This window comes from Orussus abietinus, unplaced genomic scaffold (genome assembly GCF_000612105.2).
Source record: "Orussus abietinus isolate OABI.00-Male unplaced genomic scaffold, Oabi_2.0 scaffold253, whole genome shotgun sequence".
NCBI lineage: Eukaryota > Metazoa > Arthropoda > Insecta > Hymenoptera > Orussidae > Orussus > Orussus abietinus.
The window spans coordinates 83,946-101,441 of NW_019394429.1; the positions used below are offsets into that span (position 1 = coordinate 83,946).

General features: G+C 39.3%; 1 protein-coding gene across 1 annotated transcript in view; it reads left to right on the forward strand.

The window, feature by feature from the left end:
• LOC105695869 overlaps positions 1-11,496 on the forward strand; it is a gene marked incomplete at its 5' end in the record, with an annotated part of 47,099 nt that extends 35,603 nt beyond the window's left edge. The window contains one exon of the mRNA XM_023432268.1: positions 1,318-11,496. Within this exon, the coding sequence (XP_023288036.1) occupies positions 1,318-1,609 (292 nt within the window). The remainder of the gene's footprint in view (positions 1-1,317) is intronic.
• Between the last annotated feature and the right edge of the window lie 6,000 nt (positions 11,497-17,496).

Here is a 17,496-nt window from a genome sequence, read left to right on the forward strand (position 1 = left end):
GGAGTACCTTTGAGTTCAATCAGACATGATTTCGGATGGTACCATACTTGTAGATTCAATTGCAAGATGTGTAAAATTTTAATAATACTTCCACTTTTCTAAAATGACGAATGCTTGGGTTTGTCATTGATTGCTCCGGATTTTGATTAACGATAAGCATATTTTCCTAAAGCATTAGGGAGTTCCATTGAAAAAAAAAAAGTAGTATCAAGAAAAGAGATTAAGGTGATATGAAAGAGTCAGCCTATGTATATCTGAGAAGTCAAATTGTTGGGGAAAGTATCCTCCGAATTGGATGTTCCGATTCGTTTCAAATTTTACCACGGGAATATGGAGGCCCTAAAGTAGACCCTGAAACTCACGGAATTTCATTTGCCATAAAAAATTTAATTATTTATCATGCACTAGAACCAACATGCCGTGGTCCGTGCACGTTTTCGATATTTTACGCTTTTTGGACGTCTAGAATCGAAAATGAAGAGTTTCAGGACTTAGTTTGGACAATTTAGAATACCGTAGAAATGGAATAGTATAGAGTCACATAGGAAAATGGAAAATACTTTCACCAACGATTGCAAGAGAATGCTGGTTTGTCTCGGGGCTAACGCGCGTTTTTTGAGCAAAAATTTAGTTGCAGCCAAACGTCACAAATGGCGTCGTTGGCCCTAAACAGTCGATAGAATAAGGAATTCACGGGATTTCGACAGTTTTACGTCGATTACTTCGTCATTACTTTACGGAAATGACACATGGAACGCTTCAGTTCGTATAATTCTCAACGTAAACGGTAAAAGACTTCAACATAAATATAAATGTCGACAACGTGTCGCTTATGTTACCACTTAAATATTCACAGTCACGTTACCACCAAAAAGGGTCTCCCTGAATTATAATTTGTCGACCTCGATTAAATTTCTCAGCGCCTTTCATATCATCTTAAGTGTTGATAATTACGTCCTAAGTTTATTTAACTTGCGCATAAAAAATTGCTCTGAGTTTCTTTTAGAATGGGGTGCATATCTTTGAAGAGTAAAAGAGGTACCAAAGAAAGACTATAAGTTCAAGTGACATTGTGGCCAAGTGTAAATAATTAAGCGACATTCTGATAATTAGGACCATTTACCGAGGACCAGGCCATAAACTCCTTGTAAATAAGTTAAGGAAATTCTCCGTAATTAGGTTCCGTTCCTGGGCGAGGCGACTCGGCCGTTTATGTCCGATCCAGGGGCCGTTTTACGGCGATTCCGGGACCGAGTGTGCGATCTTTCCTGTCCGAATACGTGAGTCAATCATCGAGATCGTTTTTTATCATTGCAGGAACATCAAGAAGGAGTCCAATCGCCCGAAGAGGAACGCATCAAAATCGGAGCACCCGATCCGGGGACGACCACCTGGTGGCTTGGCCGATGATGACCCAGAAGACGACCCCGGTGAACCAACCAGCTGGATTTGGCGAGTCCTTCGATCGGCCCTGCCATTCCAACTGGCTCTTGTTGCCCTCTTCTGTGCAGCCTACCTTTTGGAGCCACACTGCTGCGAGGCCTCGAACACCTTAAATCTCTACCTGACTCCCCAGCTGAGATACGTTCGAGGACCACCTCCGGTATGAAGGAGACCAAATGCCGAACGAAAGATGACTCGCCAGTCATTGGTAGTTGTAAGACTCTGCCGACAAATTGGGGAAATGGGACGGAGACATCCGGATCCACCTTGGTCGGGTTTGGCCTTTTGGTTAGTTGGATCAGTCATTCTGCAGCAGGCTGGTAGATCTCGCTGGGGGAAGTGGCTGGACTTGGTGGTTTTTCGAAAAGGAGCTCGAAATGCGAGGCACTGGGTTCCTCTTGTAGGTATCGTATGTGATTCTTATGTTTTGTCAAAGATATCTACAAGTTTGGACTCGTGTCTCTGTGTCAAGTTTGTGCGACGAAGTCTCTTCCAGTCTTCTGGAAGTACCAATTGATGTTTGGTACAAGGCGAGTCGTCGCTGGCCTGTGTGCAGAAGTTTGGATACGGTCCTGATAATGGCGGCACCCTGGAGTGCGATAATGTCTAGTGGTCGTCACTCGTGGTTGTTCCTGCTGGAGTCACACGGTCTGGCTCGGAATGATCGGGAATGTTTATCAGTGGATTTATTCTCTGATAGTACACTGTTTGCTAAACAGCTGGGGAGGCGTTTGGGAGGAGATTCGGGTTCAGTCGCTGAACTGATGTAGGCGAAGTTGTCCAATTGTCTGTTGGACAAATATGGCAACCATTAACGACTGTCTTGTATACCAAGACTTCTGGTGTACTCGGTACACTTGTATGTAAAACACGGGTTTACATTTTCGTAGGTCATCCGATGATGACGAGTGGTAGGCGCTTTTAACATCGCTGTAATTGCGTTTTGCAGTCAATTATCATTGAAGGCGTCATGCGGGAAATGAAATTTCACACTCCAGGATGGGACTTTTTATACGACTTTACAAGGGGATTTGCATTGTAGGAAAAGGGAGTGCTACTTCTTATCGGCACCGGGTTTTGATAATGGCAGTTCTTAATGAATTAATGGTTCGGTGTTTTCAATTTGTGAATTTCATGATATCATGATTATCATTCTTTACATCTCGTACAAGATGTGACTTGACTCGATTGATCCGAGATCTACTTCGGCTGCCATATGTTGTACTATAAATGAGAATTTAAATGTAATCAACTCGTTTCAGGTGATTTTATTCGAGTATCTGAATATTTAATCTCTTTTGTCTCTTTTTCAAGGGTACGTTGAGATTTGGTTTAAAGTGTTGAAGGTCCGTAACATCAAAAGCTTTGCATCGACGTTACTATAGCAATTTTCTTGTAGACTGTTAAACTGATCTCTGTTTTATTTATTTTTATTTATGCTCTCCTAGAGACTCTTCTACCGCTTACCTATCAATAGTATACAGGGTAATATCACCGGAACACTAGCCGAAAATGGTCGTTCTTTTGGATTTTTTCCTACCCGTGTTGTCACAATCTCAAACGGGAATTACGTAACAATGCAAGACGTAACAGATTCTTACGAGGTCTTTTTATTTTTTTCAATCTTAAGAAATATTCTGATGACTTTTTTTCTCAATCTTAAGAACTCCATATGTTTACGAGGAAACGTGGCAAGGAACATCCCTTGTGGAGAGAGAAAAACATGGAATGATTTGTCAATGTTCACACATTAATTTATTAATTTTTATTCGCAGTATACTTTTTAAATGTTATATATCCTCTTGAAGCATCTTGTACGAGACTAAGACCGATTAGATTAGACCTATGCAGACAAGATCCGACTGAAATGAACATATTACTTCTTACAGTCTTAGCTGTATTTTGCTCATATTAGATCTAATCAGATTAGGCCGTATCAGATACGGCAATATGTAGGCACGTCTATAAGAAATGTATTTCAGTTGAATCTAGTCTGGCGTGGTCTGATCCGCTGTACTGTAACCATAATTTCAATGTTTATGTCCTGTAAAATGCATTTGCATTCAGAGCGTAATCATTATTAAGGGGATCTTCTAGTCTAGAGGACCGTATTTCAGTTTCTCTATAAAATTAAGTTAACAAGAAGTTATATAGTTCTTTTACCATGAATTTTATGAACAAATATTTCTTGGTGTTTTGATATATTTTAAAAATGTTCTCATCTGTAAATACGGACAGTGATTGGAGGTACAGGTAATCGAATAGACCGCGATCAAAGAGACGTTTTCTTCCGGCGTATATCAGGTAGTAGATTTATATTAAAAAGGAATATAGAAAAAGTCACAAAATGGCGGGACTTTGAAATTTGATTTTGGATTATTCGACCTTTGTGATCTTAAATGGCTGGAAAATTTTCTAAACAAAATATTTCGACTTAATTCTGTTGCCTCCTAGAAGTGCATGTTTTCCGAAGGTGTACGAAAAAGTTGGACCAAATTGGTCCAATAGAACATTAGATTTATCGTGTATGCCGTCATGTAAAACGTCGTTCAGAAGAAAACGGATTTTAAATTTTTCGGTTCCGATGAAATGAACATGCTTCTGCATACTTTTACTCACAGCTAATTAGCCAGACCAGGACTGTAAAGGTAATTTCTCCTCGCCGAAAGAAGTTCTTTCTAGGAGTACAAATATCTTTAACGTCACAAACACTATTAACTCAGTTGCGATTTATTAATTTATGCACGCTAGGTGTGTCGCGCTCTTTCCTGCAGACCTTTACAATTCTTTTACGTTTGCGAATTGAAGAAGATTGCAGGTTCTTTTTCGGAAGCTTAAATTATCCGAAGTTGCACTAAATAATCTGTTTTTCCAGACTTCTAGACTAGAAGACCCCTTCAACGTACAAAAGTATCTTTTAGAAAGAAAAGGAGAGAACGCAATATTGTGGAATTGCTCATGAAGTGGGAAACCTCAATGTATGTTTCGGAGTAATGATTTGAAGCTCCGAATGGATCATAGTGCCTATCTACGTGAGGACAATACGATGCAGTCACTGACAAGGGATAGACTTTTGTCAATTTGAAGTGCCTGTTAAATTATCGCTGCCATTACGCAATTTTTCTAATAGTTTCGGCAATCGTATGAATAATTAGTGTACTATAGGCAAATCGGAAAGGGGGGACTCTTATAGATCTGAATAAAAGACAACGAGAGAAAAATAATTTTGGCATAGAAATAGCGTAAATACCACGTATTTATGCATTGATGCTCGTTAAAAGAATTAGAAGTGAATTAGAAATCGAAACAGATTGAAAAAGTCTAATACTTAATGTAAGATTCGAAGGAGGAAGTACTACTTAGGCGTTTTCTTTGCATTGAATTCGTGCAGGGTTTGACACGAGGTGTAGAATTATATGAATAATGTTGAAGAAGGAGTTTTGTACGAGTTTCTCAAGTAACTTATATTTATCAAAATAATACCTCATAAAGTATAGTTAGACGCTGCACGGCCTCATAACATTTGCACAGTAAATTAACCAAAAAATGCACAATAGAGTAATCGCCAAGGAATCAAAGTTTCATAATTCTTTCCACAAAATTTTCATTTTTTTATCATATAAATAATCTATGAAAATTCAAGGGTGATTCGACGACATTTAAAATTACTTCTAAATATTAAAACGAAATTATGTAAATTTAATATTTCATTAAGTATAAAATTGCCAAAATATACACCATGATGCGTTATCGAAACAAGCTCGAGGAGGAATAAATATAAAAAACGACAATTATAAATGGTAATTAATGTTTGCAATGAGTTAAATCATATCCTTTAAAGAAGTATTAAATGTCGTTCGACAACATTAGTTTTTTCTGCACTATTTCTGTGATGAAATTAATGAAAAATGCTCAAGCAGGAAGAAAGTTGGAATATTTGATTATTCGGTAATTACTTTAATGTGCTTAGGTTCACAATGAAAAGCAATCGGATTGCTGATTAATGCAGGATATTTCAATATAATGCAGGTATGTGCCTTTATACCCTTTCTCTAAATATTTAATATCTCTACTACGTCTCCATTGCAAAGTAGAAACATTAAGGTGTTATGAAAGTGTCATTGTACATGTATATCTGAGAGGTTAATCGTTTACGAAATATTTCTCCGAACCTAAAGTACCGATTCGTTTGAAACTTTATGAAACGTGAATATGGAAGCCCCAAGGAAGGTACTGAAGCTCATGAAACGTTATTTTTTTATAAAAAAAAATGTATCTATCAAGGACTAGAATTTTGAAGGCTTAGAATCGAAAACGATGAAAGTTTCATGACCTAGCTTGACAATTTAGAATACTATGGTAATTGAATATTACAGAGTCAGATGAGAAAATATGGGAAATACTTTCATGAACGACTGCAAAAGAATGCTGGCTTGCCTCGTGGGTAACACGTGTTTTTGAGAGCAAAAATTTAGTTGCAGCTGAACGTCACAGATGGCGACGTTGGTCCAATAGAGTATCAAATATCATGTATTCAGGGGAATTCTTGAGTTTTAGTTCGATCTCTTTACAATCATTCTATTCTGCATAATTCTCCATGTGGAACGCAACAGACGTAAACATTAATATTAATGTTGGTAACGTGGCGTGCCCACTTATGTTACCACGTCGGTATTCAAAATGGCGTTACCACCGAGAAGTGCATAGATAAATGTTACTTTATCACCGTCGATTAAATTTCTCAATACCTTTCATATCACCTTAATAGATGTGCTCCAAATTCTATGTAAACTGCATATACTAAACTGACAGATATACAAAGAACGACTATACCGATTTTCCATTTAAGGATTAAAGGTTATTTCATTATAATACATGTCCTGCATTTTTACCTAGGAATAATTCGCACGAAGCAATGTCTTTGGAGTTGATTAGCCGAAATCAAAGTAATGATCACAATTGTACAATTGTGGCAATTTATTAAGAGCAGGAATGTATAACGACTAGATGGTTATGTCATCGAACCATAAAGCTATCTATCGACAGATTCGAAGTTTGAGGTCGCTTTTATGATGTGTTGATAATTTGAAGCACGAACAAAGACTGCGAGACTCGTGAGAGAAAAGCTACTTAATTGGGTTGCAGGAAGTAAACAACATTTTTTACAATAGCATGTTTGTTTCAGAGACCTAATTGTTATATAAAGTTTTAAAACTTAATGTTCACCAGTAAGTGGTCAGAAATTTAAAATGTCCCATACAATTCATATACTTAAAATACGTTTACGAATAACGCAATCATTACTTTTTACCCCAGGAACATGATTTTCATATAAGAAAATTTAACGTGGAATGCGTTTAACGAGTCGGTCTTATGCAGGGCAAAGTACTGAAAATGTAGAAATCTGTTTCCAAGAATTCTTTGGAATTAAATATTGAAAGTCTAATTACCCTCTGCCATAGAAGGACTGCAGATTGCAATGCTATTCGAACCGAATGAAGTTTCAATGCACAATGTGTAGATAGAGACTATGCAGCAAATAGAGGTACGTTAGTTTCGCACCTTTCGTTTCCTTTTTCCATTGGGTCGTACGTCTGGATAGTTATTTTTGTGTGCCAATTGTTAGTCAGCTTTACACCGATGGCCGTTCCGCCGAATCATCCGGCCGCGTCAATTATTTTCCTAATATTTATAAAGTGCAACTTTAGACTTTTAGCGAGAGGGGGATTTGAACTTCTTTCACTTAGATCGAGTGAACTAAGGCTCGAGAATGAAACGATGCATAAGGCTTTGCACTTATCGACATACTACTTGGTTCATTCAATCAAGTACTTACGCATGTGTTCGCCGTAATGGTAATAGTGACGATTGCTTAGATAGATGTGAATAGCCTACGTACACAAATCAACACAATGAACGTCGGCCACCGTCAGCAGTGAAAAATTGATCAACAAATGAAACGGGACACTTGAACCAGTTAACTTTCATTTTTAAATTCACGTTCCAAACGGTATACATTAATAATAACATGAAATACATGATATTGGATTGTCCGGGAAGTTCGTGTCGATTTTCGATAAGTGGCATCGGGACTTAAAAATCGGCACGAACTTTCCAAACAACCCAATAAAAGAAAAAATTATGTTTTTTAACACGTCGATAGGAGATATCTGTGATTTGATCTGCTTTCATTTTTTCATCAATTTTTCCTCATTAAATAGCACCTACGATAATTTACGTCGCTCAATGGAGCAATTAGCCTCCGCTAATGGAACCTCTTACCGGGTTTCATTGCGAGAACACTGGTAGTATTTTACAAAGCATTAGCCATCCTAGAATCCGCATTACGTGCAATCGAACGTACTGGACAAAGTACTTCTCCCCGAGACTACGCGAACTAATCGCAATGTAATTTATTTATTCTTATCGACGGACTCCACGAGGTGTCAACTTCTTTGACAAGAAGTTCGATCCAGATTTGAAGTAAACGCTGCATTTAAGGTATGTGTCGTTAAACGCAGGGCCGTTTCAACTGCCTTATCTACACGTAATAATGTATATAAAGTACCTGAACATATATATATATAAAGAGTATAATATACTTACGAGACATAAAGCGATGAAATATTATATTTAAATGTAAGTATTATATAAATATATAAATATATATGTATACAAGTGCCGGTAGAAGGCTACGATCGCGGTGACGATCATTAAGTTCGTCTTTGAGTGTATTTTTACACTTTGTTCATGAGTTGTAGACTCACTCTACAATGGAAGTTTCACTTTCCATTGGTGAAAGGAAAACGAGGGCCTATACTGATACGTTTCTTCTTTTGTAGAGTCACAGGACTTGAGAACAAACCGCTGTGTAAAATGGTTTTAGTTTATTTATAATTCATAAGTTCGGCCTTCATTACAATCGTTCGATAATCGATAGTGAAAGCTTAATCAGTGTACTATTTTAAGCATATCCAGTCGTAAGACGCTTCGACGAGGAATTTTGTGCCAAAAATTAAGAAAATAATCATTTGTTTTTCCAAAGTTGTTGGCCATGCCGGCTGTTTTTAGAAAAGTACTGTAATGTTAAGCCCTCGTTGCACGGTTGATTTGTTTTCATTTACGACAGAAATGCTCGTCCACCGAATTAACGTATCAGTGACTTATCGTGGACTTGGTTTACACTTTTGTACGAGGTTTGCACTCTAAGATTTTAACTCACAGATGCTTGCTCGAAAGAAGCGCATTATTCGAAACGATACATTGTACCTCGTAATGAGACAATAATTTTCGTTTGGAATTTTGAAGATCTGTTTTTATTTTTACTTTATTTTATCAGTGATCTAAGTCAAACCGGAGTTGGTAGCGTTAGTACCTGTTTCAGGCTGGATTTAATATCTTGCTGATACTAGCACAAACTTCCATTGTAGGTCGAGTACGATAGAAGTATTACTATCGTCGGAGGAAAGAAAAAAGGAAAAAAAAAGAATTCGTTAGCTGTATCTCTTTTTCTATCGACTTAATAACATAAACGTGTACCAGATTAACGAAACGGCAGCGAATTCGTTCGTAGCTGTTTCTTCATATTGGTAACGTTAACATGACTTGAACCTAAGCTTGTGCAAGTGCGATACGTATATATATATATTTTTTTTTCTTCAACCTTTTCTATCGCAACTTATAATCTTCGACTTGCTTATTAATATAACGATGAGTCACAGCTTGCGAAACACGGAGAAAAGTATGTCGCATTTCTATCATATCACGTAAAATATTTTATAGGTGATTGATTTCGGTAATTTCCCGATAATTATCAATTTTTTATATTATTTTTATTCTTCTTGACCAGTGGTACTTTTACGGACATGTGTGTGTCTTATTCGAAGCGGAAATAGAAAACACTTGAAAAAAAAAATAATGTTCTTTACTACGTAGGACATACTTTTCTCCTAATTAAATAAAAGCTTTTGTTAAACACCTAGAAAGCACGTATACCCGATGTAAATATGTAAAGGAAGTCCGGGTCGACGAGTGAGAGGTAAGACTAGCCTGCTTCGTCATTCGAGGTTTGTTCGAAGATCGTAGTATAAGTGCTAAGTACGTCATTTAAAAGATAATTTCGTACCGAAGGACTTAATGGTTGCTGTGCCAATTTTTATATATTTTTATAAACTTTTAGCGAATATTCTGACGGAGAGCCCTGACCTCTAACGATTTTAGATAAGTAGAATCTCTTGCACAAACGTTTTAGGACGACAACCGATTTTTATATTTTTGCACTGTCTAATGAGAACCTAAGCCGGGCAGTACTATACATTATTTTTCTGAATGACGTAAACTTTATTCACGGAATAAATCCGGGAAAAGATGATATAAAAAACGAAATCAGGAAATTTGTATGTTGGGACTTGAATGTTCCGGAAGGCTGAACAGTGCATGTTAACTTTGTTCATACGAGGGACTATGCTCCTCATTTCACGAGCTAATTATAACATTCATGCATGGTATATGATTAAGTACGCGAATTTAATGACTCGTAAGCTAACCTAACACAAACTATGCGACTAGGGCGAAATCGTGACTGTTGTAAAAAAAATATAATTACGATCAATTACAAGCGTGTCTTACAAGAGTGTAGTATCGAGCATCTATTGTATCAAGTGCTTTATTCGTGTCCACTCGTTTAATGGCTTTAATGGTTGAGTAATGGTAAAGGAGTGAACGAACCTTAGGACGTGATCAGAGAGGATAGGTGAATCATACATTTTTTTTATTAACTTTTCACTAATTAACGCACCTTGATTATTCCGATATCGGACGAATTTTCATTTCAAGTAAAGTAGGAAAAAAGAGGTGCAAAGTGCGAGTTTATTTTCTCTGCGTGAGAGTACGTAAAATATGAAAGTTCATTTGATTTACTTTTATAAAAAGAACGGTCACTTATTTGCCTCTGAGCACATCGTACAAGATGTCACAATGAAACGTAAAAAAAAAAAAAGAAATAATAATACAAATTGGCCGATAACCCGACCAATTGTAAATAATTCTGATCGTACATTTACATTGACTTTGACGTAAATTAGAGTAGAGATACTTGTGTTTTTTACATGTTCGTAATATGCTTATCGATATGCATGAACGTAAAGAGTAAGGGATATCTAAGTAACAGTATTGCAAAGTATAATAATGCATGTTGTACATACATAGAAGGGTAGCGAAGGCAGGGTGAGAATGAGATCGCTAATGCGTTCGATTTTCTACTGTATCGATATTATCACTGCAATTGAATTATGTATTATCACAGCACTGGAACGTTCAAGGGCCAAGAGACTTCGAAACGAAACCGTTCGCTCGGACTTCCGATTCTGAACTTTTCGAGGACGTCGCAGAAACTAGGGTGATTTTGAGGTCAATTTATGTCCTAAGTACTCTTGCCTGAAATGGCTTTTTATTTTCCACATCGTTCTTTTTTTTCTTTTTTACAGCGATATAACGTCATGATCAAAAAACTAGGATTTCGAGGCTCTAGAAACTTGCCGTGATCCTCCACCCTTGGTAGGCACTAACAGGACTTACCGAATTAAACTTTTCCTTCTTTGTCATAGTAGAATCAAATGGGTCATTTTCTAGACAATCGAAATCCGAGATTTAGCAACTACTTACCGATAGCATTTCTTGCGCTTGCGATTTATTAGGAATCAGCCGAGAAGTTAATTTAAAACAATGAACCCGAGGTACGACCTGCCAGCAGTAAGTGGCACCCTTTTTTAAACCTGTCGTAGACGTCCAGAACGAACGCTTAGTAGCTACTGCGATATTCGACAGGACGCTAAATCGAGGTGGGAGAGAAGTAGTATTTTCAAATGTTAACCGGCCTCTCTTTCGTTTTAAAGGAAAGGTTTTAAGACACTGGCCCACGGGTCATGAGAACTCCCAACGTTGTTAACCCCCGACACGTACTACAGTTAAACTAGGTTTGACGTTTTACTTTCGTGAACTATGTTTAAGCATTTGGATGTTCTTTTAAGGAATAAAACTTGTTTTGGAAGGAAACTGTGCTGTTTGTGATTTCTTAATGGACGTTATCGTGGAGTTCCTGCGGTGCGGACTTACATACGTTTTGATTTTTATTTTCTACTGCGAGCATTTCCCTGAAACAATTCATAGAAATTTTGGTTGCTTCGACTTTCTACTCAATTTCCCTAATGATGTCCGATGAAAAAGAGGACTTTTGAAGGGTGTTTTTAGAGGGCACTACTCAATGGGACACCCTCTTCCAAAGTTGGGACGAAGACTTGGAGCGAAAAATTTTAAATGCCACGCAGCAAAGATGTTGTACGAAACGCTCGGTTGCACTTCGCGGTTAATCTTTTATATTCTAAGTTTTGCGCCCTAAGTCCTACGTCCCATGGAAGCCCTCCTTGATACCCGAACTTTTTCACCCTTCGAACAGGGCTGCTTTAAAACTTGGTAAGACGCGAGGCTGCCGGTAACGTTTAAGTTCCTTTGGAGCCGTATGACAGAGAGTTTCTCCTTTCCTTCGTACAATGAGATACTTCACTTATTTCACGGGGTGATACATGTCTTTCCGTAAGTATTTCTCACGGCACCAAACAATGAGAATGAGATACTTCACTTATTAGACGAAATAAATACATGTCTTTCCGTAAGTATTTCTCATGACACGAAACAATGACAATGAGATACTTCACTTATTACACGAGGTAATACATGTCTTTCCGTAAGTATTTCTCACAACACCAAACAGTGACAATGAGATACTTCACTTATTACACGGGTTGACACATGTCTTGCCGTACGTATTTCTCACGACACCAAACAATGACAATGAGATACTTCACTTATTAGACGAGGTGATACATGTCTTTCCGTAAGTATTTCTCTTCACATCAAACGCAAGTTCTGAACCCGAGTTCAGGAATGATCTGGGCGACAGTACTTACCGTACTTATTCAAGATAGTTTCTTTTTATTCAGGTGATATGAAAGGGCGATTCTATATATCAAAACGTCAAAATATTTATAAAACTTTTCTCCAAACTGGGGAGAGACCGAGTCATTTGAAACTTCAGTACATGATTGTGAAGGCCCTAAGAAAGAACGCGATACTTTCGCGATAAAGGCTTTGAAACTTGTACAATATTGTGAAGGCGCTAAGAAAGAACGTGATGCTTTCGCGATAAAGGCTTTGAAACTTGTACAATATTGTGAAGGCCTTAAGGAAGAACGTGATGCTTTCGCGATGAAGGCTAAGAAGTCATTGCAAAGAATGAATATCGGTCGGGTAAACGTGCGAAGCGCCTTCACAAACCTATGTTAGCACATTTTTAACATCTATCGTTTGTCCAGTATGTAAAGATGATCGTTACATTTATGCACGTGATAAGCTTTTGAAGCTATCAATCTTCGTTTTTCGATTTAATCCGAAGACAATACGCAATAACCCGTTTAAGAGCGACAATTGATGTGCCTTAAACATTCGTTAGAATAATAAATTCCCAGGATTTCGACAGCTTTACGTCGATCTCTTCATCATTATTTTACCGAAATGACACAAAGCTTCAATTCGTATAATTCTCAATTTACACTGTAAAAGACTTCAACAAAAATATAAATGTCGGTAACGGGATGAGCCACCTAATGTTCCCACTTGGGTATTCAAAAAGACGTTATCGCCAAAAAGGGTATAAGTGAATTTTAATTGATCGACCTGGATTAAATTTCTCACCGCTTTTCATCTCATCTTAAGGTGACACTAAAGAATCAGCCTACATATATATATATATATATGAGAAGTTAAATCGTTGGGGAAAGTATTCTCCGAATTGGATGTACCGATACGTTTCAAATTTTACCACGTGAATATGGAGGCCCTAAAGTAGATCCTGAAACTCATGATATATCATTTTTCGTAACAAATTTATTTACCTATAATGTACTAGAACCAACGTGGCGTGGTCCGTGCGCGTTTTCGATGTTTTACGCTTCTTGGATGCTTAGAATCGAAAATGAAGAGTTTCAGGGCCTAGCTCGAAGAATTTAGAATACGACATGGATTAAATAGAATAGGATCGCCGTGGATTAAATTTCTCAGCGCCTTTCATGTCATCTTAAGGTGAAATGAAACCCCCTTCAAATCAGTCGATTCGAATACAACACTTTTTTTTAAGGGTATTAGACCAAACTTTCCGAAACTTTAACACATCACTCCTGATCATCTAAGAATTGTCCTTCCACTGATTAAAAATTTGAATTTTTGGAAAAAATGTAACTTAGCTCAGACCAGAACCAAAATGGCGTCGAGCTCTCATATTTCGATCAATATACAATTATCGAAGGCTCTGATATGAGAATCGAAAGGGTCAGGACAATTTTACGACAATTTAGAACACCCTGGTAATCGATAAACTCACATTTAAACGGAATAAAGGCAAAAAAAGTGTTGTATGCGCTTCTATGTCAAAACAATGGTAATACGAGGTCTCGGAGTGAAAATTTAATTGACCTGGAAATCATAAATGGCGCAGGGGATTCCTCTGCAGTCAATTAGGGCCCCAGAACGCATGAATCCGGAGGATTTCAGGAGTTATACTTCGATTTCTTTATAATTATTATACGAAAACGACAGGTGGAGTATGTCATTTGATACAATACCCAATATAATTCGACACAGCTGTCTATATAAAAACCAACGTCGGCAACGTAGGCATTTAGAAAAACCTTCTTTATCGACGTCGATCAAGTTCCTCGACGTGTTTCACTTCACCTTAAGATCGGGAACGAGATGAATCGCAAGTCGGGACGCCAGTACTAGGGTCTAATACCCTCAAAAAAAAGGGTTGTATTCGAATCGACTGATTTGAAGGGGGTTTCACTTCACCTTAAGATCGGGAACGAGATGAATCGCAAGTCGGGACGCCAGTACTAGGGTCGAGTCGGCGAAATAAAAGGGTAGCGCGAAACCTCCGGGGAGAATCGCGTCGTTACGTGTCACGTTTCAGCCGGCCGCGTAAGGGCCATCGCGAGACCGTAATGCCACCTAATATCACGATAATGATTCCGTGGCGATTGATACGCGAGGACGTTGATTGCGGTGGTTCCGCGTGGCCGATCGTTGCGGCGCCAGTGAAGTTCTGGCTGCGCAGGGGGTTGGGGAGGTCGGAGGGCAAATCTGCCGTGTTATTACGACTCGCACCTGTAGCCTCGACCGAGCCGCCATTACGATATACGCCGGTCCGAGGTGCTTTCGAGGACATCGATCCCGATTCCGGCTCTTTTGTCCTTTAATTGGACCATTTTACCCTTCTCGTTCACGCAACGATATACCCCACCAAACACCCTATGTTATGGTTACATAACACCGGAACAACATGATATATACCGAATGTTAATCAATAGATACATTAATATAATATAACGTCGAATTATTCTCGTACGGTAACATTGGTACAAATTTGTAAATGTTTTGTATATCTTATGGAAAAATATTATGGAAACACATGGAGCTAATATTATATAAATATTATAGAGATAATATTCTAAAGTAAACGTTTTGCAAATATTTCCAATGTCTGCTAAATATTTACAAAATGTACGATATTCGTTAAATATATAGGAAATATAGAACAAATATTTTGTGCTACTAGGGTTAGTTTACGCGTTAGTTTTCTACTTTTACAGTAGTTGCTTAGAGTTCAGACAAACCTTTACGGGCAAATCTGAGGCACCGATTGTTTTAGGCAATCGTAACCCTACGCACGTGTATGCCTCGTGGGGGTTGCGTCGTAAATGAAGTGCCGAGGGGAGAGGCTATGCAAGCAGGGACATCAGGTCGCTAAAAGTTAATTTCTTTTAAAATTCTGGAAAACGTGGCGTCTATCCGTACTTTACCCTATAGGCTGACTCTTTCATATCACCCGGAACGAACCAAGGGGGGGATTTTTAATTCGCAGGACCAGTCCGAAGATGATGATCAACCGCCGCTTTAATATTGGCAAACGAGCGGATTCTCCGGAGGGGTGGGAGTATTACAGCATCCCTTGGGAACAAACAGAAGCTGTCGCTTTTAAGGAGTTCGCCGTTCTTTTCCTGCCACCCCCGACCACTTCCAGCCATCGGTTTGCATAAGTACGAGAGATCGCGTTCCCGTCTGGCCGTCCCCCTCCCCCGCGGCAAGGGTTGAGAGTACGAGCTGTAAATTACCAAGAGGGCATTTTGATTAAATTTTTTATTGTGCGCTCGTAACGGCCGAGGGAGGCGCGACCCTGAGTGATTTAGCGCCCCGGATACGGCACCGGTTTTATTTTCCATTCGCTCAGCTGAAATTCTAATTAGAAAAAAAGAAATGATAATTCCGTCCCGTCATTCCGGCGTAATTATTGTAGCAGGAAATGTTTTATTCTAGGGGTTGATTAAATTCGAGTAGTCATTGTATCCGGGTTTAAGGTGAAGTGAAACCCCCTTCAAATCAGTCGATTCGAATACAACACTTTTTTTTAAGGGGATTGGACCAAACTGTCCGAAACTTTGACACATGACTGCTGATCGTCTAAAAATTGTCCTGACACTGCTTCAAAATTTGGATTTTTGGACAAAATTTTTTAACTCAGCCCAGACCAGAACCAAAATGGCGTCGAGCTCTCATATTTCGATCAATATACAATTATCGAAGGCCCTGATATGAGAATCGGAAGGGTCAGGACAATTTTACGACAATTTAGAACACTCTGGCAATCGATAAATTCGCATTTGAACGGGATAAAGGCAAAAAAAGTGTTGTATGCGCTTCTATGCCAAAACGATGGGAATACGAGGTCCCGGAGTGAAAATTTATTTGACCTGGAAATCACAAATGGCGCAGGAGGTCCTTCTGCAGTCAATTAGGGCCCCGGAAAGCACGAATCCAGAGGATTTCAGGAGTTTTACTTCGATTTCTTTATAATTATTATACGAAAACGCCAGGTGGAGTATGCCATTTGGTACAATACCCAATATAATTCGATACAGCTGTCGATATAAAAACAAATGTTGGCATCGTAGGCATTTAGAAAAATCATCTTTATCGACGTCGATCAAGTTCCTCGACGTGTTTCACTTCACCTTAAGCGGAGTTCTTTAGCGTCGCGTCGTCGCGGGCCATTGTCGGATCTTTGGCGACAGTGATCACCTACGGTGAGACCATGTGCCCTCCACCTTTTCGTTTTTTTTTTCGGGAAAAAAAAACGAAGTGGTCCTTGACTCTTCGGGTGGTCCCTCGACTCCAGCGCGTAATTCGACAACCAATGAGCGTTCAAATTTTGGAATCTAAGCGTCCGCATGCAGAGGACCACGAACTAATCAAATTTCTTTATAAAATAAGCGACAAACCTCCGGAACAGCGCTAAAGTCTCACGTTCAAAAGAGACAACTTAGAAGCAAAACATCAATCGAACGGTTCACATCGAAACCGAACGAAGATCGAACCCAACGTGCAAGGTCGAATTCGTTAATCATCCTATCCGAATCATCGTAAAAACTCCCATGATCCGTGAGGACATTTCCACAAACTTGTCCCGAGGTGCGCGATCTCTCCGTAGTTCCCATTCTTACAAATGAAAACAGTTGCGGTTCGGCATACTCTCGCGTGCACCGCCACGACTTAACACAACGAATGTCGTTTTCCGCATCCCTTGATCTCCATTTATTGGAAAATCTCTAGAGGACTTGGACCAACGCTGACCCTCGGACGGGGTAAGGATTTATGGAGGAGATTCAGCGACCGGCGGTAGGAGATGCCGCGCCGTTCCGAAAGAGGTGCGTCAGGGGGTCGTCGCTCCCCGCCGGTGGAGATCGCTCGGCCAGAAGGAGGGCTCTCCTTAAAAGGACGCGGCGACTCAACAAGTGTTCGATCGCGACGCCGCGGCCGCGGGGGCGTCCTCGGGGGCGGAGGCGGCAACGCGGCCTCCCGGCGGCCGCCGATGGGCGGAACGGCGCTGCGGCGCCGCGGCGCCGCGGCGGGGGTCGATCGAGAGGGGCGCGCGGCGCGGGAGTGGGA